Here is a 23,753-nt window from a genome sequence, read left to right as displayed (position 1 = left end):
ATTTTTTTGCTTGCATTCCCGCATCCCGTATACTGTTGCGGCCGATAGTACCTTCCAAGGAGATAGCCTACATTTCTATATAGACAGTGTTAATAGTGTTCGTTATACCAGAAGGGCCCGTTGACAATGCGTTCATACTCCGTACTGATGATAAAATGTAATCAGAAACACTTTTTAAAAATAAAATCCCTGTCACTTTATTAACTTCAAGATGAGTGTGAGAGATCTTCCACGAATAAAAACCGCACTTTTTAAAACGTGACATCACATTTTTATACGCAAAGCGATTTGTTTCGCGTAAATAGTGGGCTACATAATAGACAAGCCAGTCTGGCTCAGTTTAAGTTCTGGCACGCTAAACCGAAACATGCACCAGCATGCACAAAAGCTCACGTACTACTCCTGAAGAAAAGCATAGAGCACACTACTGGCGGGTTTTGTCTGATAGAGTAAAACCCAGTTGTTCTCAACTTCACCCACGGGTATGCCACCTAAAACCAGTGCCTGCTCTTCTGCATTTTTTTTACTGATTTCTCTTTCATAATTTTTATCAGCGGCTTCCGCATGCGAAAGGAAGTCTGCACAGGGTAAATAGGCCTGGCGAGCTTGAGCCACGCGTGGCGAAGGAGCACGCCGACCTTCTTGGTGAATGTGTGGATGGCGCGGATGTCGTGGTGGTAGAGGCGTCCATTGCGAGTCAGCCGGTACAGCGAGTCCATCCACAGCCAGGGCCGCACGGCGCGGTTGATGAAGTTGCTGCCCACTCTCCAGGTGGCGACACCATGCGACACAAGGGGGCGCCAGTTGAAAGCGTGGTGTACTCTCAGTGTGCACACCGACCCCGAAAACATACACTATAGTGACTGTAACCGTTTGGTATGAACTGTTTTAAGCGCCTGCTGGTGACAACCGGATAAGTGAAGTTTGTGAGGGAGTGGGAAGGAGGCATCTAATGACGTCTTCAACACTGGGTGTCTGTCACTGGGTGCCTGTACTGCCTCTCAGTAGTTCCCACTGCGTTGTTGATGCTACATACTCGGATTGCATTAGTGATGTCTGCATAACGAAGCCCTCATCTTCATCACCATCATCAACGATATTACAACCACTGCACCGCAAAGGACTCTCCCCTTGATCTCTAATTAACCTTGTCCTGTGCTGGCCGCTGCTGCTCTGTCCTATCAAATTTTCTGATCCCTCCCCTCAATCTATAAATACGTTTATGAATACGTTTCCCTTCACCTGTAGTGTAGTAATATATCCTAACAGACCATCGTAGCGCCTTCGATACGAACTTCAGGAATGTTGCGTAGTAACTCCAATTGTCAATTTAATTTTTTTATCTTACTTTCCTGAGCGAAGTCCCAGAATCTTCAGCGCTAGGATATGCTTTCTTTTCCAAAACAAATGAAGCTACGTCGCTTCTCGAAATTTGTCATTGAATATATTAGCTGCCATTTATGAAATACCATGAGATCACAAGTATCCATCGCATGCGCACATACTTGTTGCTTAATATGCACAACATAAAATACATTCCTGTGCTGCTAGTGAGAATGTCAGGATATTGTTCATTATGCTTTTGTAGGCCTCTTTAACTAACATAAGAAAACACTTTTACTCGTGTTTGCTTTAATATATCACGTTTAAAAGTTGGGCAATGTCTGGAGATGTCTCTTCTTCTTATAAAGACATAATGTGCAGTCAACTTAAAAACATAGCACAAATTTTGGCCAGAGAGCTTTTTGCATGCGGTGAGTTAAAACTTCTTTGTACAGAAATGAAACTTTCATCACGGTAGCTAAACCTTCTGAAGGGAGACTTCGTTTCATGCTTCAAATTTACTGGGCCTGAATCCTATCCTGTAAATCCCCCAGACATCAAAGAATGTCTGAAACGCTGCGAAGGGAGCGGCCAAGTCTAGTTTTTTTGTCTTATCATTTTCCCTTCTGAGCCGTGGTTATGGTGTTCGGCTGCTGGCCGCGAAAGACGCGGGTTCGATCCAGGCAACGGCGGTCGCATTTCGATGAAGGCTAAATGCTAGAGGCCCGTGTGCTGCGGGATGTCAGTGCACGGTAAAGAATTCTATGTAGTCTTAATTATCCGGAGCCCTGCACTACGGCGTCCCTCACAGCCTAAGTTGTTTCGGGACGTTAAACCCCATAAAACCAAACTTTCCCTTCTGCCTTTTCCCTTTCTGTCACCAAAGAGCCGTAACTGCAGTTGCGTTTATTGTTGCAGTTGAAGTACCCCTGACTCTGCCTTTGGAACATAATGGCCCCAGTTGGGTATGCGCCAGTAAACCCGGCATAACTAACCCAAGTGCACTTGTAAAGCAGCCTGCTGTTTTGGCAGCCGGTGCGGTGCCCTTTTTTTTCGCTTTTGGATAAAATGAACGAGGCAGGGGAGTGAGCAGTCACAGCCTGTGCCTGCGCTCCTCGGTTCTGCAGAACATTGATGGTGCGAGCCTTTCTCGGGCGAGGAGGTCTCTCACCTGTAGATGTTGCTCACGTACGTGGAGCTTGGGTTCGTCTGAGCGTTCACCTTGACTCCCATGGCAGTCTCTGGGAAAGAGGGTCGTGCACGTGAAGCGACGCATTAGGTAAAGCGCAAGCGAGAATGTTTACTCAAGAATGCGGACGCAGCAAGGACACGCCCCCAAGACGCAACTTATGTACACAGATGCGAAAAACAACAATAACTATAAATAATGCAAACGTAGCTTGCCGCGGGGTTATTTTATACATGCAGACGGATACGACTGGAGATCTATTTAAACGGGCGGAAAAGGTGCCCTACCTATAGGGGAAGCGATCATATTTTAACGCAGGGCTTCACCGACGCAAAAGAACGCATAGATAGTTGAATTTAGCACCACACTCCTTCATCCTGCTGGCCGTTTCTAAAGTGTACGGAGCTATGATTAAGAAGCGTAAAGGATTGGGCAAGTTGGTCAGACATGCTTAACGGAATAATGGCGCAGATCATGTGACAGGACAGCAGGAGAGCTCTCCTGTTGTCCTGTCACTTGATCTGCGCCATTATTCCGTTAAGTACGGAGCTGAGTGTCAGAACTAACAGATCACACAAGCATCGCTGTGTTACGTCGGTGCAGTAGGTTCGGTTTTACTCCTGCGCCTCGAAATTAGCCGTAAGGTTGTTGCCTGACCGTGCGTAGTGAAGGCGCCTCAAAATAGTTGCCCCTTGTAAGCGGAACGTATAGATTATCCGCGAAAAGAAAACAAGAATGGCGCAGAAGAATTTGTCAAAGACGAGTCGGCAGTTTAGCCTGCGGTAAGCCTGCGCGCAGCTGCTCGCCTAAGACGCTTTATATTCTTCGGAGCCCAGCAACCATTCAGCCATAATTTTGTCGCCAGCATGGCCCTTTTTCCTTTTTTTTGGTTGCCTGCTTTTGCGGCGCAATTGCTGGCCCCAAATATTTCCCCCTCAAGTTCCTCTCATCTTCTCCGTGCCCTCCCTTCCTAACTATTTTGCAAATATCTGTTGTAAAATTAGCATGCACTCGTGAATAAGGGGTCTCCCGGCACTGCTTTCCGTGTTTTGTTAAGGAAATTGACTTCATGCAGCGTATCGACTGAAAACGAAAGCCCGCGGCTAGTTTTGTTCAGCAATGCCGCCAGGTGATTGGTATTCCTGATACATACTATTTAATTCTCCAGAAACTTCTGATTTCGTTCACGGGATGTTCGTGGAACTGGCGTGACTTTCTGTACCCACTGTGACAGCTCACTGTCCTCCCAACCGCACTCTAGAAATAATAACGGTAAGCGTACCGCAGATAATGTCGAGGGTGCAGGCGGTCACGAACTGGGTGATGTCGATGACACCGTGCGTCTGATGCTGCAATATCTGTGAAAAAATCTCCCCTTGCTCGTTCATGATGGGCAAAAAGTCTTCCAGTATGCGAAAGTGGAACGCCGGGGTCAGCATCTTCCGCCGTGACTTCCACTTGGAGCCAGAGCTGCGAACGAAGAGTGCATGTTGTTAATGCTCGCCGGTCCACAGCACCATATGGTCGGCCACGGTGCGGCAATTAGTTTTCAAACGCGCCTTTGCCCTCCTCGGGTTTCCGGCACTTTGCCTCGGGCACTTTCCTATACGTTTACTGCAGGGTAGTGACGCATGCGCTGGAGGCTAAAATCGCCCAAGCCGCCAGTTTCGCATGCGCTGAGTAAAGCAACTGGCGTGGCAATACGATAGTCATAGCAGCCTGAAGATGCAGAAAAGATGTGATCCGACTGCAACTGGGGGCTGGAGTTGGCTTACCAACAGCGCGCATATCGCTGTTTTGTCAACTATTTCTTGCCAGCGGAGTAGCACAGGAGCGAAATGCACTTGGGGGCAACTCGTCTGAGGGCACCGATATCGTGCTACGCAAGCTGGTAACCACATGCATGTTTTCATATAGTTCGGGATCTTTCTTCTGAGCGCGAAAAAAATTCTCCGTAATACAAAGCAAAAATGAATTCGTTTGAATCAGATTTTTCCTAAGCCGCTCAGCAAGCCTGAGACTGGAAGTTTTTTTTTTCCCCGAATTGAAAACTGGGAAATTTATTTCCGACAAGTCATAATTCAATAGATTACAAAAAATGTCCAATTTACTCTATAAAGTGACCAAAAACCTGCTTTAAGTTTCTTCCGCCTATATTGGGCTGGTGCAATTTAAACATTCACTAAAGTTGCGTGGCACGTCCTACATATATCATATTCATTTTTGTCACATTATTTTTGCTTAGCCATAGGGACTAGTTGTATACTGCGGCGAAGAAAAGAAAGCTTCGGTTTTGGCATTACGTAAATTGGGTGTAACCGCTAGCTTGCAGGCGAATGACGAAGGGCAACGCTAGAAGGTCGCAACAGTGAGTTCACATATAAGACAATAAACTTTAAGAATGCCATACCTGACTTGCATGCTTCATTTGCCGGAGGTCATGTGTTCAGTTGCGGCGCTCACTGACACTCTCAGCATCGAATCTGATGTGGCTAGTCTGATTAACCTGATTTTTCTATTCAGACCTCTTTCGGTTTTTTGTGGGGTTTTTTTCTCCCAGGTGTACTCTGGAGGTGTACTCTGCCGCTGAGGAGTGTGAACGTGTCGTCAACAAACCAGCTAGCCTACAACAAGGTTCTGCTGGATGTCATCAGTTCAGGCTTTTCGGTTCCACCATTAGAGGGCACCGCTGGATGTAAGGAGGGATTAAAGCACTATCCCCGAAACCTGAAATTATCAGCATCCAAAGAGAACAGTGACGCCTTTCATTGGGCGTAGATCAGGCACGTTGCCAGACATCTTTTTTTCAGAAAGGGGGGGGGGGGGGGGAGTAATTTTTTCTAGCTGGCGGGGACAGGGGGATGCTGGCAGCTGGCTGAGCACTGCCAAGAGAACAGAGAGGGGAGGGGAGGGAGGAGGGTTTAACTTGATCTCGGGAATAGGAGACGTGCACCCTCTCTCCCCTCCCCCACTTCGGTGGGTGCCTGGCATCGACGCATGCTGAAATCTGCGTAAATGCAGAAGCTGAAGATTTGGATAAGAGGGCCCTCATTATTTGGTGAATAGTATCGCCTGTTTAGGCGTGAACACAAAAGTAATCACACCTCCAGGTTGCGTATATTTTGTACCTGACATCGGTGAAGAAAGGGTTGAGGGCACTGCGAAATTGAGGCGTAGATTATCCTGAACACAATGACACGCTGTTGCTATTTGCTGTCATCAGTGCGTTCAGCGGCCAGTGCCTGTCGCTGAAGTACCGGCCTCTCTTTTTCTTGTGAAGGGGGAGTTTCTGGGCTAGCTGGCTTTCGGATATCATGGGATAAGCAGCGCTTGCAGACGAAGACAGTGAAGGAATAACGACACAGCACGGCGCAGTTATGTATGCCGTTTATTCTTCACTGACCTCTTCTGCAAGCGCTGCTTATCCTATGACCTCTCTTCTTTTTCTTGTGTGCACGAGGTCGATCCCAAAAGTTCTTCGTGAGGGCGCCAAGGACGGCATCATATAGAATAATTTACAAGTTTGGGGAAATGATGCAACCTTAAGAGGCCACGCGTTACGCTGCAGGTTCTGTTGGTGCCCTGGCCAACCACATAATAACGCATGGAAAACATCAGAAGCATTCTTGTAGAAACGGCTATAACGTTTTCATGCTCTCAGCAGAGTCAGATTCTAAGTGCATAGTGTTTAGGTTGTGGTCCTGTGTATAATGTATGGTATGGTATGGTATGGTATGGTATGGTATGGTATGGTATGGTATGGTATGGTATGGTATGGTATGGTATGGTATGGTATGGTATGGTTTAGCGCCTCAGTGTGCATGATGGGGGAAAGGGGGCAGCGCGTGCTTGAGCTCTGCTGAACGCTGTACGACATAGATGTACTTCGTGGTGTTGGCTTAAGAAATTATCGTCGCGTTCAGTGAACTGTAGACAATAGACGATATGCGAAACTGCCTGGCGGTCTGGCAATACCACGCCCACTGCTTCCGGTTTGCATCTTAGTTCGGTCGAATCTTCCGGCTTGTGCATCGTTTGCTATGCGTACTTTCTTGATACCGGTGCAGCTGTCATGAATCTCGCGACTGGAATCTCAGAAGCCAAGCTTCACCCACTGCGCTGCTTTCACTGCTCATATTTCACCAAATATAAGTCCTTTCAGGCAGCGCCAGCTCCTACCGTGTCCTCAGCTTCACTTGAAGTTTGGCGCTGATGGTAGCAAGAATGGGCACTTGAAAGTGGGTTAGAAAGTCGAACTCTGTTTCATTTTCGTTCCAATGCGCGCATCTAAGCACAGGTTCACGCGTAGCGCGCATTATAATTACTATTTTATTTTCAAGTGGGCGCAAATTCATCTTGTTGGGTAGCGAGCAGTTATTTTCAGTGAAACGTACGCCTCGTTGAAACTGTGTCTTACGTAGTTGGAGTGAATATTGCGCTGTGTTAGAAGCGAAAAGTGACCAGTCGCTATCCTGAAAAACAAAACAATCAGACTACAATTTTTTACGCATAATGTGTATTACACCACACAGACGAATTAGCGCGCATAACACGCAGGTGCGATATCACACAACATTAGAGCAAAACAGCGTGTGGGACCTTGCAACAGCTCCACGGCTGAGAGAGCTTTCTATCCCTCCTAGAAGTAACTGAACACGAGAAGAACTCAGCTAAAACACGGAGAGAACTAAGCAGTAATCGGCGTGTCGTTCTTTAAGTGCACTTAGTTCGCCGCGCCACGAGCGATCGAGGTTTGTAGATGGCGCGCATCGAGTACCCATGGCCCCGATTTGCCGGCAAGTTAATGCACACGCTTCACGGCTGGACTACATGCTTGAGCAACACAGGCCTTGGCCGGCTGAAAACATTTGCCTCCTCTATTACGTTGTTCAAGTACGCGTCGATATGTTCACGTCCGATCGACTATGCATTATCGGAGAGTTATTAAATACTCGAAATCGGCTCCTAATTTTGAAGATAGAGCAGAAAGACTGTGATCCGTATCCCAATTTAAACGCAAATAGACTATAAAGCTTAGCGAAATATCAGCGCAGAAAGCGAAAGCTGTGCGCTGATCGGCGTGCTGACACATGATACCTCGCGTTGCATTTGGTGTTATTATAATACGTTTGCACAGAGTTTTAAAAAAATTTAAAAGCGAGAAGCTGAAACGTATCTGGTTCCCGCACGCATCGTGATGTACTCGCAGAGTGCACAACAAAGCGCAACACTGAATCGGCATTTCAGATTTCAAACAAAGCGCAGCCGTTTCAACCCAACGCTGGGCAGCGGTTTCGTTTTCTCTACCGGACCAACACGGCGAGCCTAGTTCCCGGATCGCCAAGAGATGGCGCTGCGCATTTCGCACATCATCTGTTGGCCCTCCCCCTCCCCGACATTCCTTCAGAGTAGGCAGCATCCCCCCATTCTCCAACTGCTTGCACTCGTATCAGATTCCTAAGAAACGCTTCAATTTTAGGACGTTATTGAAGCACAGTGGGGCTGAGCTAGTTGGCTTCGTAGCCAGTCATGAAGCAGTTCATTTGAGTAAGTTAAACCAATCATATCCCATTTTATGTCATTGACTGACTCTGTTGATCACTCTTTTTTTCTCATTTTTATTCTGTGAAATCAACACACAAAGACTTGATTGGACCCATAGCCAGCTCGGCTAGTAAAAGGTCCAGATACATGATATTCACAAAAGAAATGGCAGGCATTCAAACAACAAGTACAAAAAGACATTAAGTATTACAACCACGGCATTGCAAATATGGAAATCGCAGAAAAAAAAATGGCGAGTGCAAGAGACAAGACGAAAAGTAAGTTTACAATTGCACAAAACCAATACACAAATGTGTTTAGTCCCACAGTTCCGGACAGACAAGAAAAATGTTTTTTAATAAGGCCGAAAAATATGTTTGAGTTTGATAGCTTGATGTCATCGGGAACTTCATATTCTTCGTATGTAGATCTTTTAAGACTGACAATTTCAACTTAAGTCTAGGTTTTATGCATTCACAAATTTGAACATTATAAAATAAGAACAGAAACAAACAAAATAATAATAAGGCGGAAGGGTGGATGCCCGTGTACTGTGCGATGTCAGTGCACTTTAAAGAACCCCAGGTGCTCCAAATTATTCGGATCACACCACTACGGCGTCCCTCATAGCCTGAGCCGCTTTGGGACGTTAAACACCATAGACCTAAACAACTCTGTAGCAGCACGGAAGACGCAGACAGCGAAGTGTGTGGTTGCATGTAAAAGCAGGGCAAATGCTTACTGCCGCAGTTTGGTGACAACAGTTGGTTGATATTATTGGAAGCATGCACAGTAAAAGCTACTCAGTCTTCCGATTAAACTGTGTGCGCGCTTGTGTCCAGAAAGACGAGCTTGCTTATTGTTGCAAGATAGGCGCAGTTCTCATTCACATTTTCCCAGCGAATTTGCGTTAGAGCGCTATATATCTCTTTTTCGCACCGAGGAAATGCATTCTACTTCCACTGACGTTTTTATATTGTTGGGAATGCTGCGTGAAGGTCAGTGCGCATGTGTACTTCGTGGTTGGTTTTTGGTGGTTCGTGTTTCCTTGTTTTTCCTTTCTGTTTCGAAGATGATGGCGTGAATTTTTTCGAGCGGCGATTCGAATAAACTGTGCCGTGTTGGACCCTATGTTGTTCCTTATTTGTTCGCGTCCCACTGCAATATTTCGCCACCAAGAATGTTTTCACTTGGGAGCCTTCAGGGTAGCTCGACTGAAAGGAACAGATTTAATGGCTTGATATTCTTTCTTGTCGCTCATCCGCTTCGTGTTGTTCAGAGGACAGAAAAGAAACGTGTGTCAGAGAAAACATCTCTCGGGAAAACAAGAGCGGCTGCATATTTTTATGGGTCACGAACAGTAACCATGGGAGCAAAGGGCTGCTTTATTCCGCACGTCAAGATGAAGCAAGTGGTCGATGTTAATGATAACCATCCGCGAAAGTAATCGTCTGCAGGTTTGGCTCACGCTCGAGCCTGAACAGAGGCGGCGACCACCCTTGTGACGTCGGTCGTGTGAGAGGAGGAAATGCTGAGTCCCTGTCTATCTAGATAGCATTGGCCAAAGCCAAGGAGGAAGGACAGCTAAGAAGAGGCCCTCGCCATCCTAGCCGCGTGAAAAAGAAAAATATTCCAGAAGTCACGTGTTTTCGCAAGGGCCACTGGGAGTCTTTGGCCGATGGCAAAGCCAATAGTAACGTTTGGGCGCAGTGGCGTCGTCTGATTCATTTTCTGCTGCGCATGCGCAAACGCGCTGAGACGGCGGCCAACTGGGGAGGGGGCTTCATAATCCAGCTTCAAAGAATGTGACGTGTAACGGCCTCTGCTTAATTCTTTCTTTCCTTCCTGTTCAAAGTTACAAGCAGCGTGTTTCCGCGTGATAAGACCGCGCAAAGCGCACCAAAATTAGTAAAGCTACCAGGCGCGCATCTCACGCAGTTCAAAAGTTTGTGAAGCTTTTGTCGCTACCCAAGAGACCATTGGCTGCAGTTCTGTGGAGGTGGTGGTGGGGGTGTAAATGTGCAGGCGATATTAGCCCTGCAGTGGCCTGTCGGCAATTTCTCCACCCCAGTCACTGATTTAAGTGATTGAGTCTACGTCGCTGTCCCATAAGGCCAGTGTCCTCTGAAAACTTCGGTAGCGGTCGTGCCACTAATCTCCGCTCAGTTCGGTGTCCCGCAGGGTACACGATGCGTGAGACGTCGTCGATGAGAAGGTTGTCTCCTCAGTTTTCCAGGAGTGTCTCGCGCTCGGCACGAAAACGCGGACACGCTAAAACGAAGTGGTTCACATCCCCCACTACATCCCAGTGTGCACTCATAGGTGAGGTCTACAAGTAAGCAAACAGGCCAAGGCATATGGGATTAGTTCCTTACGGAAAAATGCGCCCGTATAGTTTCCTTTCCGTGGCGCAATCCTTTTTGACTTTTTGTTTTCTCTGACCCGAAAGTTGTCTGCCTCTTGTCCCAGTTGCAAAATAATTGCTTCATGTTCTCGCTGTTATGCAGTGGGTCACGTAACAAAGAGCCACCTTGACCCCTCTGAAGGAGTGGGGAAGAAGAAAAGTAAGCGGGCGGGGAGGAGTGGCGCTGCGCTCGCTTCCTTCCACTCGCTCCGCGTGCGATCCCTTGCTTTAGGAACTGCTTGCTGGGCTAAGGCACGCGAGTCGCACTCGGAGATACCGTGTGATTTAAACTGGCAACGTCAAATGAGGGCCGTTGACACGCACCGATCCGAACGGAAAGACGCAAAATATTCCCAGTGGCAGAACTTTTCGTTGTTGTTTTTTTTTATTCGGCGGACTTTTTCCGGTGTTTCGTTCAAACCGCAGTTCTGAATACACAGATCGAATAATAATCGCGAAACGCAACTATTACCATCTTTTATAGATAAATTTATGGTTGTATTCGGCCATATAATGTGTTATTCTTGTGCGGTCAAAAGCCACTTAGAATTTGTCTTGCCATGGCCTTTTTGTCAGCACGAGCAGTTCATTCGCCAGTAGACAGCGCACAAATGGTCGTACTTAAGAGACGTATTGTCAGAAATGAGTGCTATCCATTTAAGAAAACGTAACGGAAGTTATATGATGGAGCGGTCAGACTAAAATACAGGACTCTAATCACTGTGGTATTCGAGACTCAGTGACAGCTGTTTTCGGTGGGAAATATATTACTGTGTATTATTATTTGTCATGGTATAGTACGCGTGACGTCACTGTGCTACCTCTAGTGACGTCACACTGTTCGGACCAATAAGCGTGGAGCGTGGCGTGTTGCTCCAACACCGCATAAGCGGGAAACGCGCCTTGAACAGTTGTCACTGTAAAACGCAACTCCTAAAAAACTGGGCTCTCACGTTAGCATTGACTTGTGCTGAGTGAACTGACAGGGCGGGACGTCATGTGGTCTGCGTGTTGACGATTCCGATAAAACTGCCGTTGAACTGCCATGGCAGTCAGAACATGACTTTTCCGCGACGCTTTTCCTTCTCTCGCCTTAGTGTGCTTGCATGCTATGAAGAAACCTACTTAGCCGAGTAATGGTCCCAAGCGAGTGGTAACAAACAGCGCTTCGCTAGCAGGCTGCGAGGAGGTGGAGCTTGCCGGCGTGCAGATGCACCTAAGGTAACGGAGCAATGCCTCAACGCACACCACTGCGCTACTTATTCTAACGGTGCATCTGTCCCGCCACAACCTTTAATTGGCTTCCGTACTTTATTCATTTTCTTCTTTGATTGTAACTCCGACTCAATAACAAGCTAAGCTGTGGCGCGCATGTCAAGGATGCTTACCGTTGTTTGGTTAGAGCCGAATTTAGAAAACTGAATTCAGCCTAATTTTTGTAGTTTTTTTCTTTCGCCGAAAAGTCTAACCCCTAAATATACCGCGTGCCCACTTCTTATTTCATGTCTGGAAGTTTTTAACACTGCACGGGCGCCGTCTGCGAAGCAGTTTTAAGAGTAAGTTACCTGCTTCCTTTCTACGAGGGTGACATGCAAAATACGTCGGTGAAATTTTCTTTCTCTTGAATATGTAGCATAAAAGGTCGGAACCCACCTGAGGTCCTCCAACTATAACTTATATTATAGCCTTCGTTATTCGACACTAAGAAAGCGCCGCAATTTAATAAAGTTTAACGCCACAGTTTAACTGCTGCGGTCGCTGTCATTGCTGTCATTTGGACGCTTCCAAAATTTACAGTCAATAGTTAACATCAGTAAACTCCGCAATGGGCACGTTGAAGTTGGAATAAATTAATGTTTGCGATGGTGCATGAGGTACATGACGTCACATGTAATCGTACGCGCCTCGTTCTGCGATTTCCGCACTTCCAGATGTGCATGTTATTCAAACATGTATAGAATTTTTCGATGAAAATCTTGCTGGACAGTGCAAGTAAAAGTGTGATCACAGTAGCAGAACCTCACAGCTGATGAACCTGGGATCACTTAGGGCGATGTTATCGTGACTCAGAAATGCATGAAGATAATGCAGTTCGCTGACAAAAATAATATAGCTAGGGCACTCTGTTTTCGAGAAAGCCTGGTTTCACCCTATCCTTGCACCCTGAATAGATTTCCTAAACATCGTGTTAAGCCCGATTTCTACTTGAAAATAAGCCTTTTGGAGTACGTAGTTTTCCAGTGCATAAAGCAGAGGACAGCGCAAGAAAAATTTGCTTTTTCCAGAGGGGTGTTTCAGTTAGCTTACCTCTTGAACACCTATTGTTTGTGACGCTGCTTAATTTAAGGCCAAGTTCGAAAAGTGTGTTTAAGAAGCGAGAGGCCGAATCACGCGTACTAGACGCCTTCTCAGCGTCACTGTATCAAACCCTATCCGTGCTAACGACATCCTGCCGCAAGGCTCTTGTGCGTTTAAACTGATTGCTGTGATGTTGAATGAAAGTTTTCGCGCTGTACAAAGGCAGACCGAATTTGCAAGGATGCAAGTGCAGCGTAGGAAATGATAGTGTACGCGGCAAAATAATTGTAATAAACGAGTGGAAAATATTTTATTTGCTAAAAGCTTTTGATGCAACCTGTCATTTTCATATTGCTTATAAAATAATGAGCAAAATGCACAGCATTTCTGTAGCAAAATAACTAGCGCTAATAGTTAATTGTGTTTTCCTGCGAAAAATGATCTGTTAAAACCAGAATTATAGAGTTTTTGTTGAATATTCCAATTTTTACTGAATAACCTTCTGACAAACCTATCGGGAATATGAACGCTACTTTTTCGAGTTCGATTTTAGCTCCAGAGTTTTTCTTCCAAGTCTCTTTCTTTTTTACGTCGTGGTTAAGCTGTTCGTCAGCGCTGTCTAATGAGACCCCTTTTCTTGTTTCTCCTTACTGCACCAATTCACCGTTTCTTGCAGTTAGCTTCGCCGTATGCTGCCCTGCCTGGCTGTGAAGACCATGCTCTATGTTATTACAGTGGGCTCTTCAGCAGCTCCCAGTTTTGTTCTCTTGTTCAGAACACCCACTATTGGCTAAGTTTTTTTCTTCTCTTCTTGTATCACTGACAGTCAAGGAAAGTCCCATTGTAACTGTACCGAAAAAAATCCACAAAGCAGAAAAAGAATAACGAGAAGGTGTATTCAGTCGTTGCAGAAGATCCCTCATCTACTGAATACGTCAACATTTTGTGCAGGCCCAAATGGCACGGTCACTGCTAAGCTTTGTGCACTTAAAATACCACTTCATGGCCGAGAAGTCATTTTCTGAATTACTCATGCGACACGTTGTGTGTTGCCACGTCGGCGTACTTCTTGGAATGCCACGTGTTTCGGCAGGGTGTGGCACGCACGTAAAAAAGATTAAAAACAAAAGGAAACAAGTAAAATGCGAAAGCCACTTGCCTACCATGGCTTTGTACTGAGGCATGTGCTTTCAACGTGGTGCCGCATGTAAGCACCGAATCTGCCCCGCGTGTTTTCGCATGAATCCGGGCAGACGACCCCGCAAGATGTGCCACACAGCCCCGGGAGCCAATATTTGCGCTTTCGACAGCAAAAGAATAAAGACACGAGAAAAAGTCGCGGCAGCTTTGCCAGCGAAGAGGATTTTTACCTGGTGAGCAGACCGGTTCCCAGCCAGGCGTTCAGCAGCGAGTACAGGATGGGCTTCTTCAGGTTCGTCGAACAGTTGAGCACCGACTGGGAACGAAAGAGGCGCGGCGAAAAAGTATGCACATATATGTACTGCAGCAGCAACAGATCATGCAAAGCATATACCGTGGCCTTGCTGTTATTAGGTAAACATTCCTCTCGGCGTTGTCACCGGCATTATTCACTCGTCGTTTGGGGCGCTCGCTTTCATATCACGCTGAGCCGCCCAGTGATTTTTGGTAAACAAACAGTAGACATCTTCGTAAGCGTTTGCCAACGGCAGGCAGAGTAGAGCCCAACCGGCACATCGCGCAGACGTGGCCCCGGTCAAACATAGGCAAGCTTCTCAACCGAGCGACACATTGCTATTCTCAAAGCAGTATTGGAGACAAAACTGCTCGAAATTGAGGGAGCGCTGGCGCTCCTTTGAACAATGCACATTTCACAGGTTTGATGGGACATTAAAGCGAGGATGATCTGTCATCACTCTGGTACCTACGTTTTTATTTCTGTAATTGGGGGGGGGGGGGGGCTACAAGGAAACTAGCAATCCTGAAGAAGCTGCTTAGAGGAGCAGCTTGACGGGGTAGCTGCACCCATATTGACAGCGTTGACACGTTAAACAGAATAGAATTCAGAACGGGAAGCTGTACGCACTCCGAGGAGGTGACGAATATTCCATAAAGATAAAGAAGAATGTTGACGCAGGCATGCTTGGTACATGGCATCGTCGGTAAATGTGGTCAAATTGCAGTGTGATTTTTTTAAAATCTGGTTTTTACCCGTCTACATTTACAACAAAGCAACGGTAATGCCCCAATAACTTTTCCAGCGTGTTTACAAGCACACGAAAGCAATGAGGAGAGTAACGGACGGGCTCTCATAGAAATATCTCACGCGGAGATATTAAAGGAGCAATCGTTAAAATTTAGCTCTGTTGGTTGAGAATCGGTTAAGCGGAGCAGGAAGCCTCAATCGAAAGAACGGTTTTTCGTAGTATGTGTGGAAGCCACTAAAAAGCAAATGTTCAGGCTTGCGGTTATTATAGGCAGTTGCGTTTTCTTTAAGCATCGCTAAGTGTGTCTGTTGCCCTTGTTAATTTTGGGCCACCCAGAGTAACTTAAAAAAATTATATTGCGCATTACAAAAAGTTCGCAATAGGGATAGCATTTTGTCGGTACTTTTTTATACATCGAACACGGTTTCAGCAGTTTTATTTTTACGTACTTTGGTATCTTTGTTTCACACTTGAGTGGAAACATTGTGGGCTCAAAACAAAATGCGAAAATCTTTACAGTGTATACCGATATGCAGGTAACCTTTAAATTATATGTAATATACCGAGATGGTAACTGTGGTTCCTGAAAAAGAACACTATAATTGCAGGAGTCCTCTAAAGTTATGGAATCACGCAAGATGTCAACAACTGAGCCACTTTCACGCAGAGGCTGGTAAAATGGAGCAGGCGTACAACAAATAAGCAAGTGTTAACACTCACTCACGCCATGTAACTGTTGTGGGGAAGCAGAAGTTGGATACCATATTTGTTTAATATCAGTGAGACATAAAAAATGCACACTGTCAACACCAAGAGCAACTTTTTCTAGTTTTGTTAACCAAAAGAGTATCGCCCGCTTTTTTAAACTAAACGCCAATAACCCAGCCACTAGAAGAAAGCGTTGAAAATAATTTCGTACCTCTGCTAGGAGCCGGTGAACAGCGTTTAATTGCGGCGTGGCTGGGTGTTTTTCACCAGTCATAAATCTTGCATAATTGGGGCGCATTCTTTGCTCGCACCTGTGCTCCACATTTTAGGGCTGCATATCAGGCAGAAGGTATAGGAAAAAAAAATTTTTAACAAAATATTAGCGCGTCTTTAGCAGTCTCGTGTAATAAAAACCAATCGTGAGCGTTCAACAGCGGTTCGGAGTATGCGCTCATGCGCATTTCCGTTATTGGTTTATTTTTATCTCTTGTTTCGATCACTAATGCTCTGATGCTTCTTTTGACACACCTTAATAGTGTCGTGTGTGGTACGGCCGGCGCTATGAATTCACATGCCTCAACTGGAAAAGCAGAAATTTGAAAATAGGGTGACGCATAACATAAACACCGCAGTGATAAGGGCTCTTCTAGATTTTCTGACTAGGCGGTATCATGCCGGTACTCGGTGCTTCAGGTACAAAACTTCCATGTGGCCGCATTTTATAAAGTGAGCAATGATTAAACAGGGCCCGTGGAGCCCGGTTCCAATTCTTTATTTCAAGATGGTACAAGAGACCAGGATAAAAGCAGCTAAGTGTTGCTGGCAGTCGTCTGAGTGCCGTTTTATTCTGAGTGCTATTTTTTCTGTATATCGATTCATTCCTTGATTGGCTGTCAGTCTTCAAAGGGTAAACGATATTTGCGCAGGCGTTTAAACTTTTCATGTTTGTACAAAAAAAAAACGCTAATTGTGAAATTCTGGCAGGGGTCCAATCATCTGGATCTCTCCTCTCTTTTCTGCTTCCATCCATTATTTCCCTCCCTTCTTCCTTCCCTCTTGCTTTCCTTTCCCTCCCTGCCTCTTTCCCGCCTTCCATTCATATTTATTGATTTAATTTCTTTCCTTCCTTCCGTCTTTCCTTTCCCTTCCTTCCTTTAATTTCATTCCTTTCTTTCCCTTGCTTTCGTTCCTTTTATTTCCTTGCTTCATTTAATCCTGTCCCCTTCCATCACCGTTATTTCCTTTCCTCTGCTTCCTTCTTTTGCTGTCGTAATTTTCCTTCCCGTGTTTCGTCCCTTCCTCATTTTCTTTTTCTTTCCTCTCCTTTCCTTCCTTAATTTATTTCTTTTTCATTATCTAGCTTTCCTTACTTTCATTTCGCTTTCTTTCCCTTCCTCTAATTTCCCTTTCGTCGCACCTTGCCTTTTCGCCTTTTCTTTTTCAGGGTGCAAAGAAAACTATCGAAAGTGAAGATGAGAGTGACTTTCTGACTGGCTTGCTTGAGGAACAAACCGCAACCCTTTCTGTGCGCTTTAGGGCGCGCTCGTGCTTTCACAAAGCCCGCTCGAAGGCTGCGTCATATATCTCTCGGAATGTCGCACGACTCCGCGCCATTTTGCAGATTCGCCTTTTGAATGTCACGTGACTTTTGTGGCGACAATGTTGCGTCAGAGAAATCATTTGCGTGTTTTAAGCTCATCTTGATCTCTAGATTGGGAAGCATTTTCAGCGACAGCTGTAGGTAGGTAAACTACATGGCCCCAAGCACAGTCTTGGCAACTTGCCCCAAGCACAGTCTTGGCACAGTCTTGGCACAGTCGTAGCAACTTCCACCGTATATCCGGGCAGTGGAGGCCGCTTTCGAGAACGAGCCTCGTCTTATCACGTGACCTACGCTAGCCTGGCCCCGGAAGCGGGGCAGGGGGAGGCACGAGCAGAAAAACCGGGAGTTTTTAAGTTATGATGTACGCAAGAGAGAGTTGAGAAGGCAACTGAACTCTGAATACTCACAAGCCTTTTGAAAAACGTAATTGATTTATAAAACAAACAAAAAAGAAAACACGCAGGGCGCATAGCACGTCATTTACGCAAGCAAGCATGCGTCGAAAGCGAGGTAACGACGGGCGGGTAAACGGAACGCCAAGACGTCGCCGTCAGCGCTGACAAAAGGAAGCTGGGCGAATCTGCCGTCGTCCCTTCCGCCCTTGCGTTCACTGGAGCAGCTTCTTCGCCCGCGCCGTAATGTGGGTCAGGCGCGTCGCCCCCATCATCGCGCGCCAAAAGCTCCACCCCACGGAGGAGCTCGCGCGGTGACACGGAAAGGTGCACGCGCGTGTTACGCGTCGCACCAAGCGGGGCTCAGCACGCGCTTGCGCGGTAATTGCGAGCCGCGCTAGTACGAAGCGCATGATGTTTTGGCAGAAGTACAGAGTTTGCGACGCTAGTGATATTAAAGTTGGAGAGTCCGACGTGCAACAGCGACTGGCTTTCGGCCGCTATGCACGACATTGCAGATCGACCAGGGGTAGGCAACTTCCGCATACATTATTGTCCAGCAAATACAGACGTCAGCGCTAATTCCTCCCATAGCGGCCGGGGGGAGGGGGGGAGGAGGGGGGGGGGAAGCCAACTAGAGCGTCGTTCGAAAAAAGAACAGGTTCGAATCCCGGTAACTCAGACAATTCGGCCACGGCCGCAGACTTATCGCTCTACGTGCCTGGGCAGGAATCATTGAATTTTAAGCATCAGTTCACCTCCAGTCGCCAGGTGCGCTGAAGTAGTTGGAACCGAAGCCATCCGGAGTTTCCTACCCCCGGCTCGGCTACCTGATCGCTGTTCGCGCATTTCGATGGTGACTGATATGCAAAAAAAATAATAATATAGAATTTAATAAGGGCACAAAAAAAAGAAAAATAGAAACGTCTATTTACAGAGCTTCCGGCCCACGGTAAGCCGCGAAAGGTGATCACGCGAAGACGCCCCGCCTCCTCTCTTCCCGAGCTGGCCAGCGCACCCTGTGGAGTGGCAACGTCTCTTCTTTCACCTAACCCTTCGGAGATCATTAAGGTACATTGTTGGGTTATAGTTGGTGTCTGAACATTACGAAGGAACACAGCGCTTAAGGAACGAGACAGAAGAGAACAGCCACACACGAGCGGTGACTAGGAAATGAATGCATTTATTGCGCGAGTGCCTGAATACCTGTGAAGAAGGCGCGCAGAAGCAGAAAAACAAACATCACCAAAAGCAAAGTCACTTCGGTGCCATTAAGTTGGGCAAACGGGGTGATGCATAAATGATCGCCTCAGGGAGCATGCTTCGTCCCTATAGATGCCGCCGCCCCCAACGGCAACCTTGCGCTCCGCTACATAAACTGGGAAGGGTGTTCCCCACTTTTTGATCGGTGCGTCATCCTCAGGCATTACTCCGATGCATGGAAAAGGGAATCTGTGAAGCCTGTGCCATCGCGTGCAAGGGGCATCATGTGTCAGCAAACCTTCAGTCTCCCTGTCCCGCCACGAGTTGGCGTATCATTTTCTGAATGGCGAGCCCTATATAGTGCTTTTGATTTTGGTTATGTTTTGTGTGCTTCTGCGCAAGCCTTCTTCACATGTATCTATGCGCTCGCGCAATAAATGCATTCATTTGCCAGTCGGCAGGCGAAATTTCGTCTATTTTGCATCACGGTGAGCTATAAATTGAACCAACTCGGAAAGCCTGGTCTTGCTGAGAAGAAAATCAATTTGGCAATTGCAGTGCAGTCATGCACCTGCGCGTTGTCACAGTGACAATGCGGCTTTTGAAGAGGAGTCTTTCGTAGTCACATTACGCGTTATTTTACACTATTACAAAGAGACCCGCACTGTCATTGGCGTTTGTCACTGTCCTCTCCGTTATCATTGCTCCTGCAACTGCCGCTATTCAACCATTGGTCCATGTTCTAACTTCCATGTAGCCTCGTTAGTCGCCGATGTGGTCTTTAGTGCAGCAGCTGCCACCCTTAATTATTTTCTGTTGAAACAGGCGTCCTGTAACACCTGAAAAGGGGCTGGTTGGTTGTGCATATGGGTTTGCATATTGATTTGTTGTTCAGTGTCGTTTTTCTTAGGGCCTCCAGTGTCTTGTCCTCGAGTTAGCGCACTCCCGCAAAATCAGTACGCTCCCTCTGACATCTGTAAAGCCATGGCAGCTTGTGGAGATTTTATGCCAGGAAAAACGCAAAAGTTTTAGCGCAGTGAGTTTTAAAAACATAGTTATTCAAGCAAAGAATAAGGCGCACAAAATGCCCATGGCCGCGAATTTTCCGCAAACCATAAGTCAGCGAGATATTCGCCAGAAATATGCGTTCCGTGTGTCGGGTAACGACATAGGCGATATCAATGGGAACAGCAAGTGCGGGCACTTTGTTGCGCGGTAAATCTTGCCTTTTTCTTCTGTAAAGAATTTCACAAGGTGAGGAACGATGAGGCGTTGAACACTGCCTCACTGCCGTACACGCGCACCCATTTTTATTACAAAGCACCGCACCTTGGGTATATGCATGCACGTAGAAACCAGTGGGTTCTACTTTTATCGTCACTTTTGCGCATATTCAGCATCTCTTACTCTCGAACTTTTTGTTCGACTGTGAGTTGCATGTTCGAACCGCAGTTGTATTTATGTGGTCCAACCCTGAATTGAACAGCAAGAATGCCTACACGACTGCACGCTAACTTCAGCGCCCATGGTGAGAGAGTAGTCGGTGCAATTTGCCGGAGATATCAGTCAGAGAATTGGGGGAAAAGTTTCGGGCCAATGAGTTCGTCACGCTTTGACAAATGAGCAAAAGCGAACCGCTATTGTAAGCTGCGAAGAAATGTTGGTCAGATGAGACGGAGGCAACTATGCAGGCTTGTATCAGACGACGTTAAGGTGGTGAGACATGTATTTGCCAGTTTTATCTGAAGAATAAGCGTTAGTCGATCGTATGGATTTTCGCCGGTGAACACGCACCAACAATAGTGTAGGCACGCCGAAGTGCCCGCAAAAAAAAAATGATGTCGCAGCTGTTTCCTTGGACCAACAAACGACTGCTGCTTAACAGTGGCACGTAACGGTATGCCTAGGAAAGCCATCGGCAGGTTGCAAGACTGCGGCCAAGACAAGAATGCAGGGGGGGATAACCTTGCATTATGAAAGTGCGTCCGTACACACAGGCAACATTCAGTTTTCCTGAAATCTGGGAGATCAGACTTATGATTCATCCACTTTAAAGTCCTGACGTGACTTCAAATGATCAGGTATTTCCTGTTCCCGAAAGGATAAAATCTCATTCACACTAAAAGGTTCCCGATCCCTGAAGAAGCTGTTCGCTTCATCAAGAGTGAGCTTGAGTAAAAATGAACGAACTGTTCCAAAACTAATGTTTGCAAGGATGCTAAACAGCATAGTATTTTATTCGGCGTATTTAAAAGAAATTATGTGATAAGAAAGATTGAGCGTTTGTTTATTTTTATGCATTTGTGAACTTAATGTTTCTCGTGTCGTCAACGTTCTTCATGTGTTCGTCGCCATCGTCGTTCTCGTTCCATCTCCGAAGGTTCTCATTTGAAACGTACACAGCACGCGCTACTTCAGCATTATCAGCTCCCATGAAATAATCACCACCGCCACCATCATCAGTGGTTAATAAAAGATGGCGGGTGCTTATCGTGGATGCGAGAACTGATCGGCTCATCACTTTTATGGGCGTAGTGGTGGTCTTAGGATTGGCAGGTGCGCACTTCGGTTCGCTCTCGATCGTCAATGCATTGTTTTTGCTGCGTTAGTGGCTGTGCTCGGCCGAAGCCTTGTGAAAAGCGCGAGATTTTTCGTGAGCTGCCAGCCTCTGCGAGAATGTGGCAGTGCTGCAAGATCTTGGCTAACGCTTCGTTAACTCTTTCTTCGAGCTTTTCGTGGTATCAGTACGAGAAAAGATAGGATTGATTAATAATAGAGGAGTATTTAATTAGGAAAGGCTTAATTAATTCTCTGATTAATGAGAATCTCGCCTGATGCTAAGCATATACGAATGAGGGAAGAGGAAAGGGTTGTTGCCGACAGAAGTGAAGGTGACTCAGAGGACGTGCAACAGGACTAAAGTGCCTCTTCGGAGTCTGGCGTCCTAAAGACTAGTGCACTGAAAGTTCCTATGTGCACTTATCGCTTGTCCAGCACACCGAGATTCTGGCGAGGGGCCACACGTTTGCCGCTGTAGCGAAATCTCAGCAGGCTAGACGCATTATGCAATACTGATAGAAACAGGGCCCTGTAAGAACGCTTTCGCCCATCGGCCTAACTTTGCTTCCTTCCGTCAAAGACAGCTTTTGCAGCGAAGGTCTGGTGCACCCACAAGGTGTGCAACCTCATGAGACAAGCATGACAGACGTCGTCTTACCATTAAAACCTTTCGGAAGATTACTGTTATCGCCTCACCGTTTCGTCTGCACGAAAAGTGATGTTGGGCAGTGATGCCTTCACACAGAGGATCAGATTAAAGGCGCTAATGTATCAATCCCGTAAAACATGTTTAATGACTAGCTGTTCGAGCCCTGTATTGTCCACATTAGTCGCACAAACCTATTACGTAAATGCTGTGCCACTCTTGCGCCGGCAAAAAAACTGGTGCATAATGCCGTGATAACGAAAACTTTGCTTGAAATTCCATGTTACCGATATTCGCTGTAAGAGAGCGGACCTATCGCACCCTTTGAAACGTCGGATAATTGCCTGTTTTAACTTGTGCGCTGCTGAGTTTGCGAAAACTTTCGGAAGTTTTTATGCCCCCTCTCCCATTCTCGCTCGGCTGTATGGATGCTTGACGCAATCGATATGCCACTCGGCACACCTGATATGTAAGCCACGCGTGGGAGCCATGCTGCACTGTCGAGCTTCGAACTGGCGTCAAGGGCGTCTTGATGAAACTATTAGCATTAGCAGGGCAGATTGCCTGCCTGCTCTCTTCCCGTCAGCGTCGGCCAACTAAAGGGCATCACACTGAGAATGTTCTTAGCTTTTGTAGCATAGTACAAGCATCTATATAATTGATGGTTGTTTTCAAAGCATATTTCCAAAGGTGGTAACCATATACAGAGAAGTGAATCTTTGACCAGGCGAAATTATTTACGTCCAAATAATTCGGCTGTAGTAAGCGGGGGATATCTCAAAATTTCTTCGTGTAACGCGAACGAAGTAGTTGATTCTGCTACAGCTATTCAACTTTTTTCTCATCACTTCTTGCGCATGCCGCATTTTTCCAAAGCACAATCTTCTATTCACTTTCGGAGGTGATTGTCTCCTGGTTCTGTGCGATACGACAGAGCGCTAAGGCGATGCACCAGTTGTCCTACCGTCCAAGATAAGTCGTTTACTCGTCTACAGTGCTGGCTTACGGTGATTTGATGTATTAAATCGCTCCTGCTTCGTGAAGGTCTTCCTCTTTCCACCGGCGCTGAGCTATACCGAACTGACTTTCCCAGTCCAAAACCAACGTCATGCGATCTAATTTCCACCAAGGTACAGTTACGGCTAACAGCTAAGAATTTCAGCCCTTAGTCGTGCCGCGTCGCCAGAACCACTGGCCTCCCGTAGAAGTCAGTGAGGACAAGGTTCGGCTCATAAGAAGAAGCCACGAGTAAGTCTTAACGCAGGAGGAAGGAAACCGGCGTTCCGTACGCAACCAGGAAAAACACTTGGAGAAGGCGATGCTGGCTCGGCGCAAGCATGAAAAAAAAGGTGCGAAGATACGCCTCCCCCACCGCTTTCGGCCAGCCGTTGAACGGCGTTCCCGTTACCAGCGCCGCGAGCCCGGGCCGACCCCTGCCTTTTGTTCGCTGTGTGTTCGCTGCTCGCCAAACAAAGTCAAGGACGACGTGGCCGCCGCAGCGCCGGCGGCGCCCGCTCCACCCCCCCCCCCCCCCTCCCAAAAGGCTTTCCCTGCGTTGCCCTTCCTAAGCTTGTGTGCATTTGTTCCGTTGCTCCCACCGCGCCAGAGGGGGTCTTGCGAGGACTGCTGACCTGGAAGTCGGCGATCGCCGCTGTGTCCGCTCCGCGCGCCGTTCGCGCGATCACTCTCGCCCCCCGC

At 46.8% G+C, this 23,753-nt stretch overlaps 1 protein-coding gene across 1 annotated transcript in view; it reads right to left on the bottom strand.

Annotated features, from left to right (window-relative positions):
- Positions 1–23,753, bottom strand: part of LOC144118440 (cytochrome P450 4V2-like) — a 68,744-nt gene that overhangs the window by 9,728 nt on the left and 35,263 nt on the right. Inside the window, exons 3-6 of the mRNA XM_077651379.1 lie at positions 14,129–14,214; positions 3,795–3,982; positions 2,495–2,564; positions 639–765 (exon numbers count right to left, since the gene is read on the bottom strand). Of these exons, the coding sequence (XP_077507505.1) occupies positions 639–765; positions 2,495–2,564; positions 3,795–3,982; positions 14,129–14,214 (471 nt within the window). The remainder of the gene's footprint in view (positions 1–638; positions 766–2,494; positions 2,565–3,794; positions 3,983–14,128; positions 14,215–23,753) is intronic.

This window comes from Amblyomma americanum, chromosome 1 (genome assembly GCF_052857255.1).
Source record: "Amblyomma americanum isolate KBUSLIRL-KWMA chromosome 1, ASM5285725v1, whole genome shotgun sequence".
NCBI classification, from domain to species: Eukaryota; Metazoa; Arthropoda; class Arachnida; order Ixodida; family Ixodidae; genus Amblyomma; species Amblyomma americanum.
This window is presented reverse-complemented; position numbering and strand designations above follow the sequence as displayed.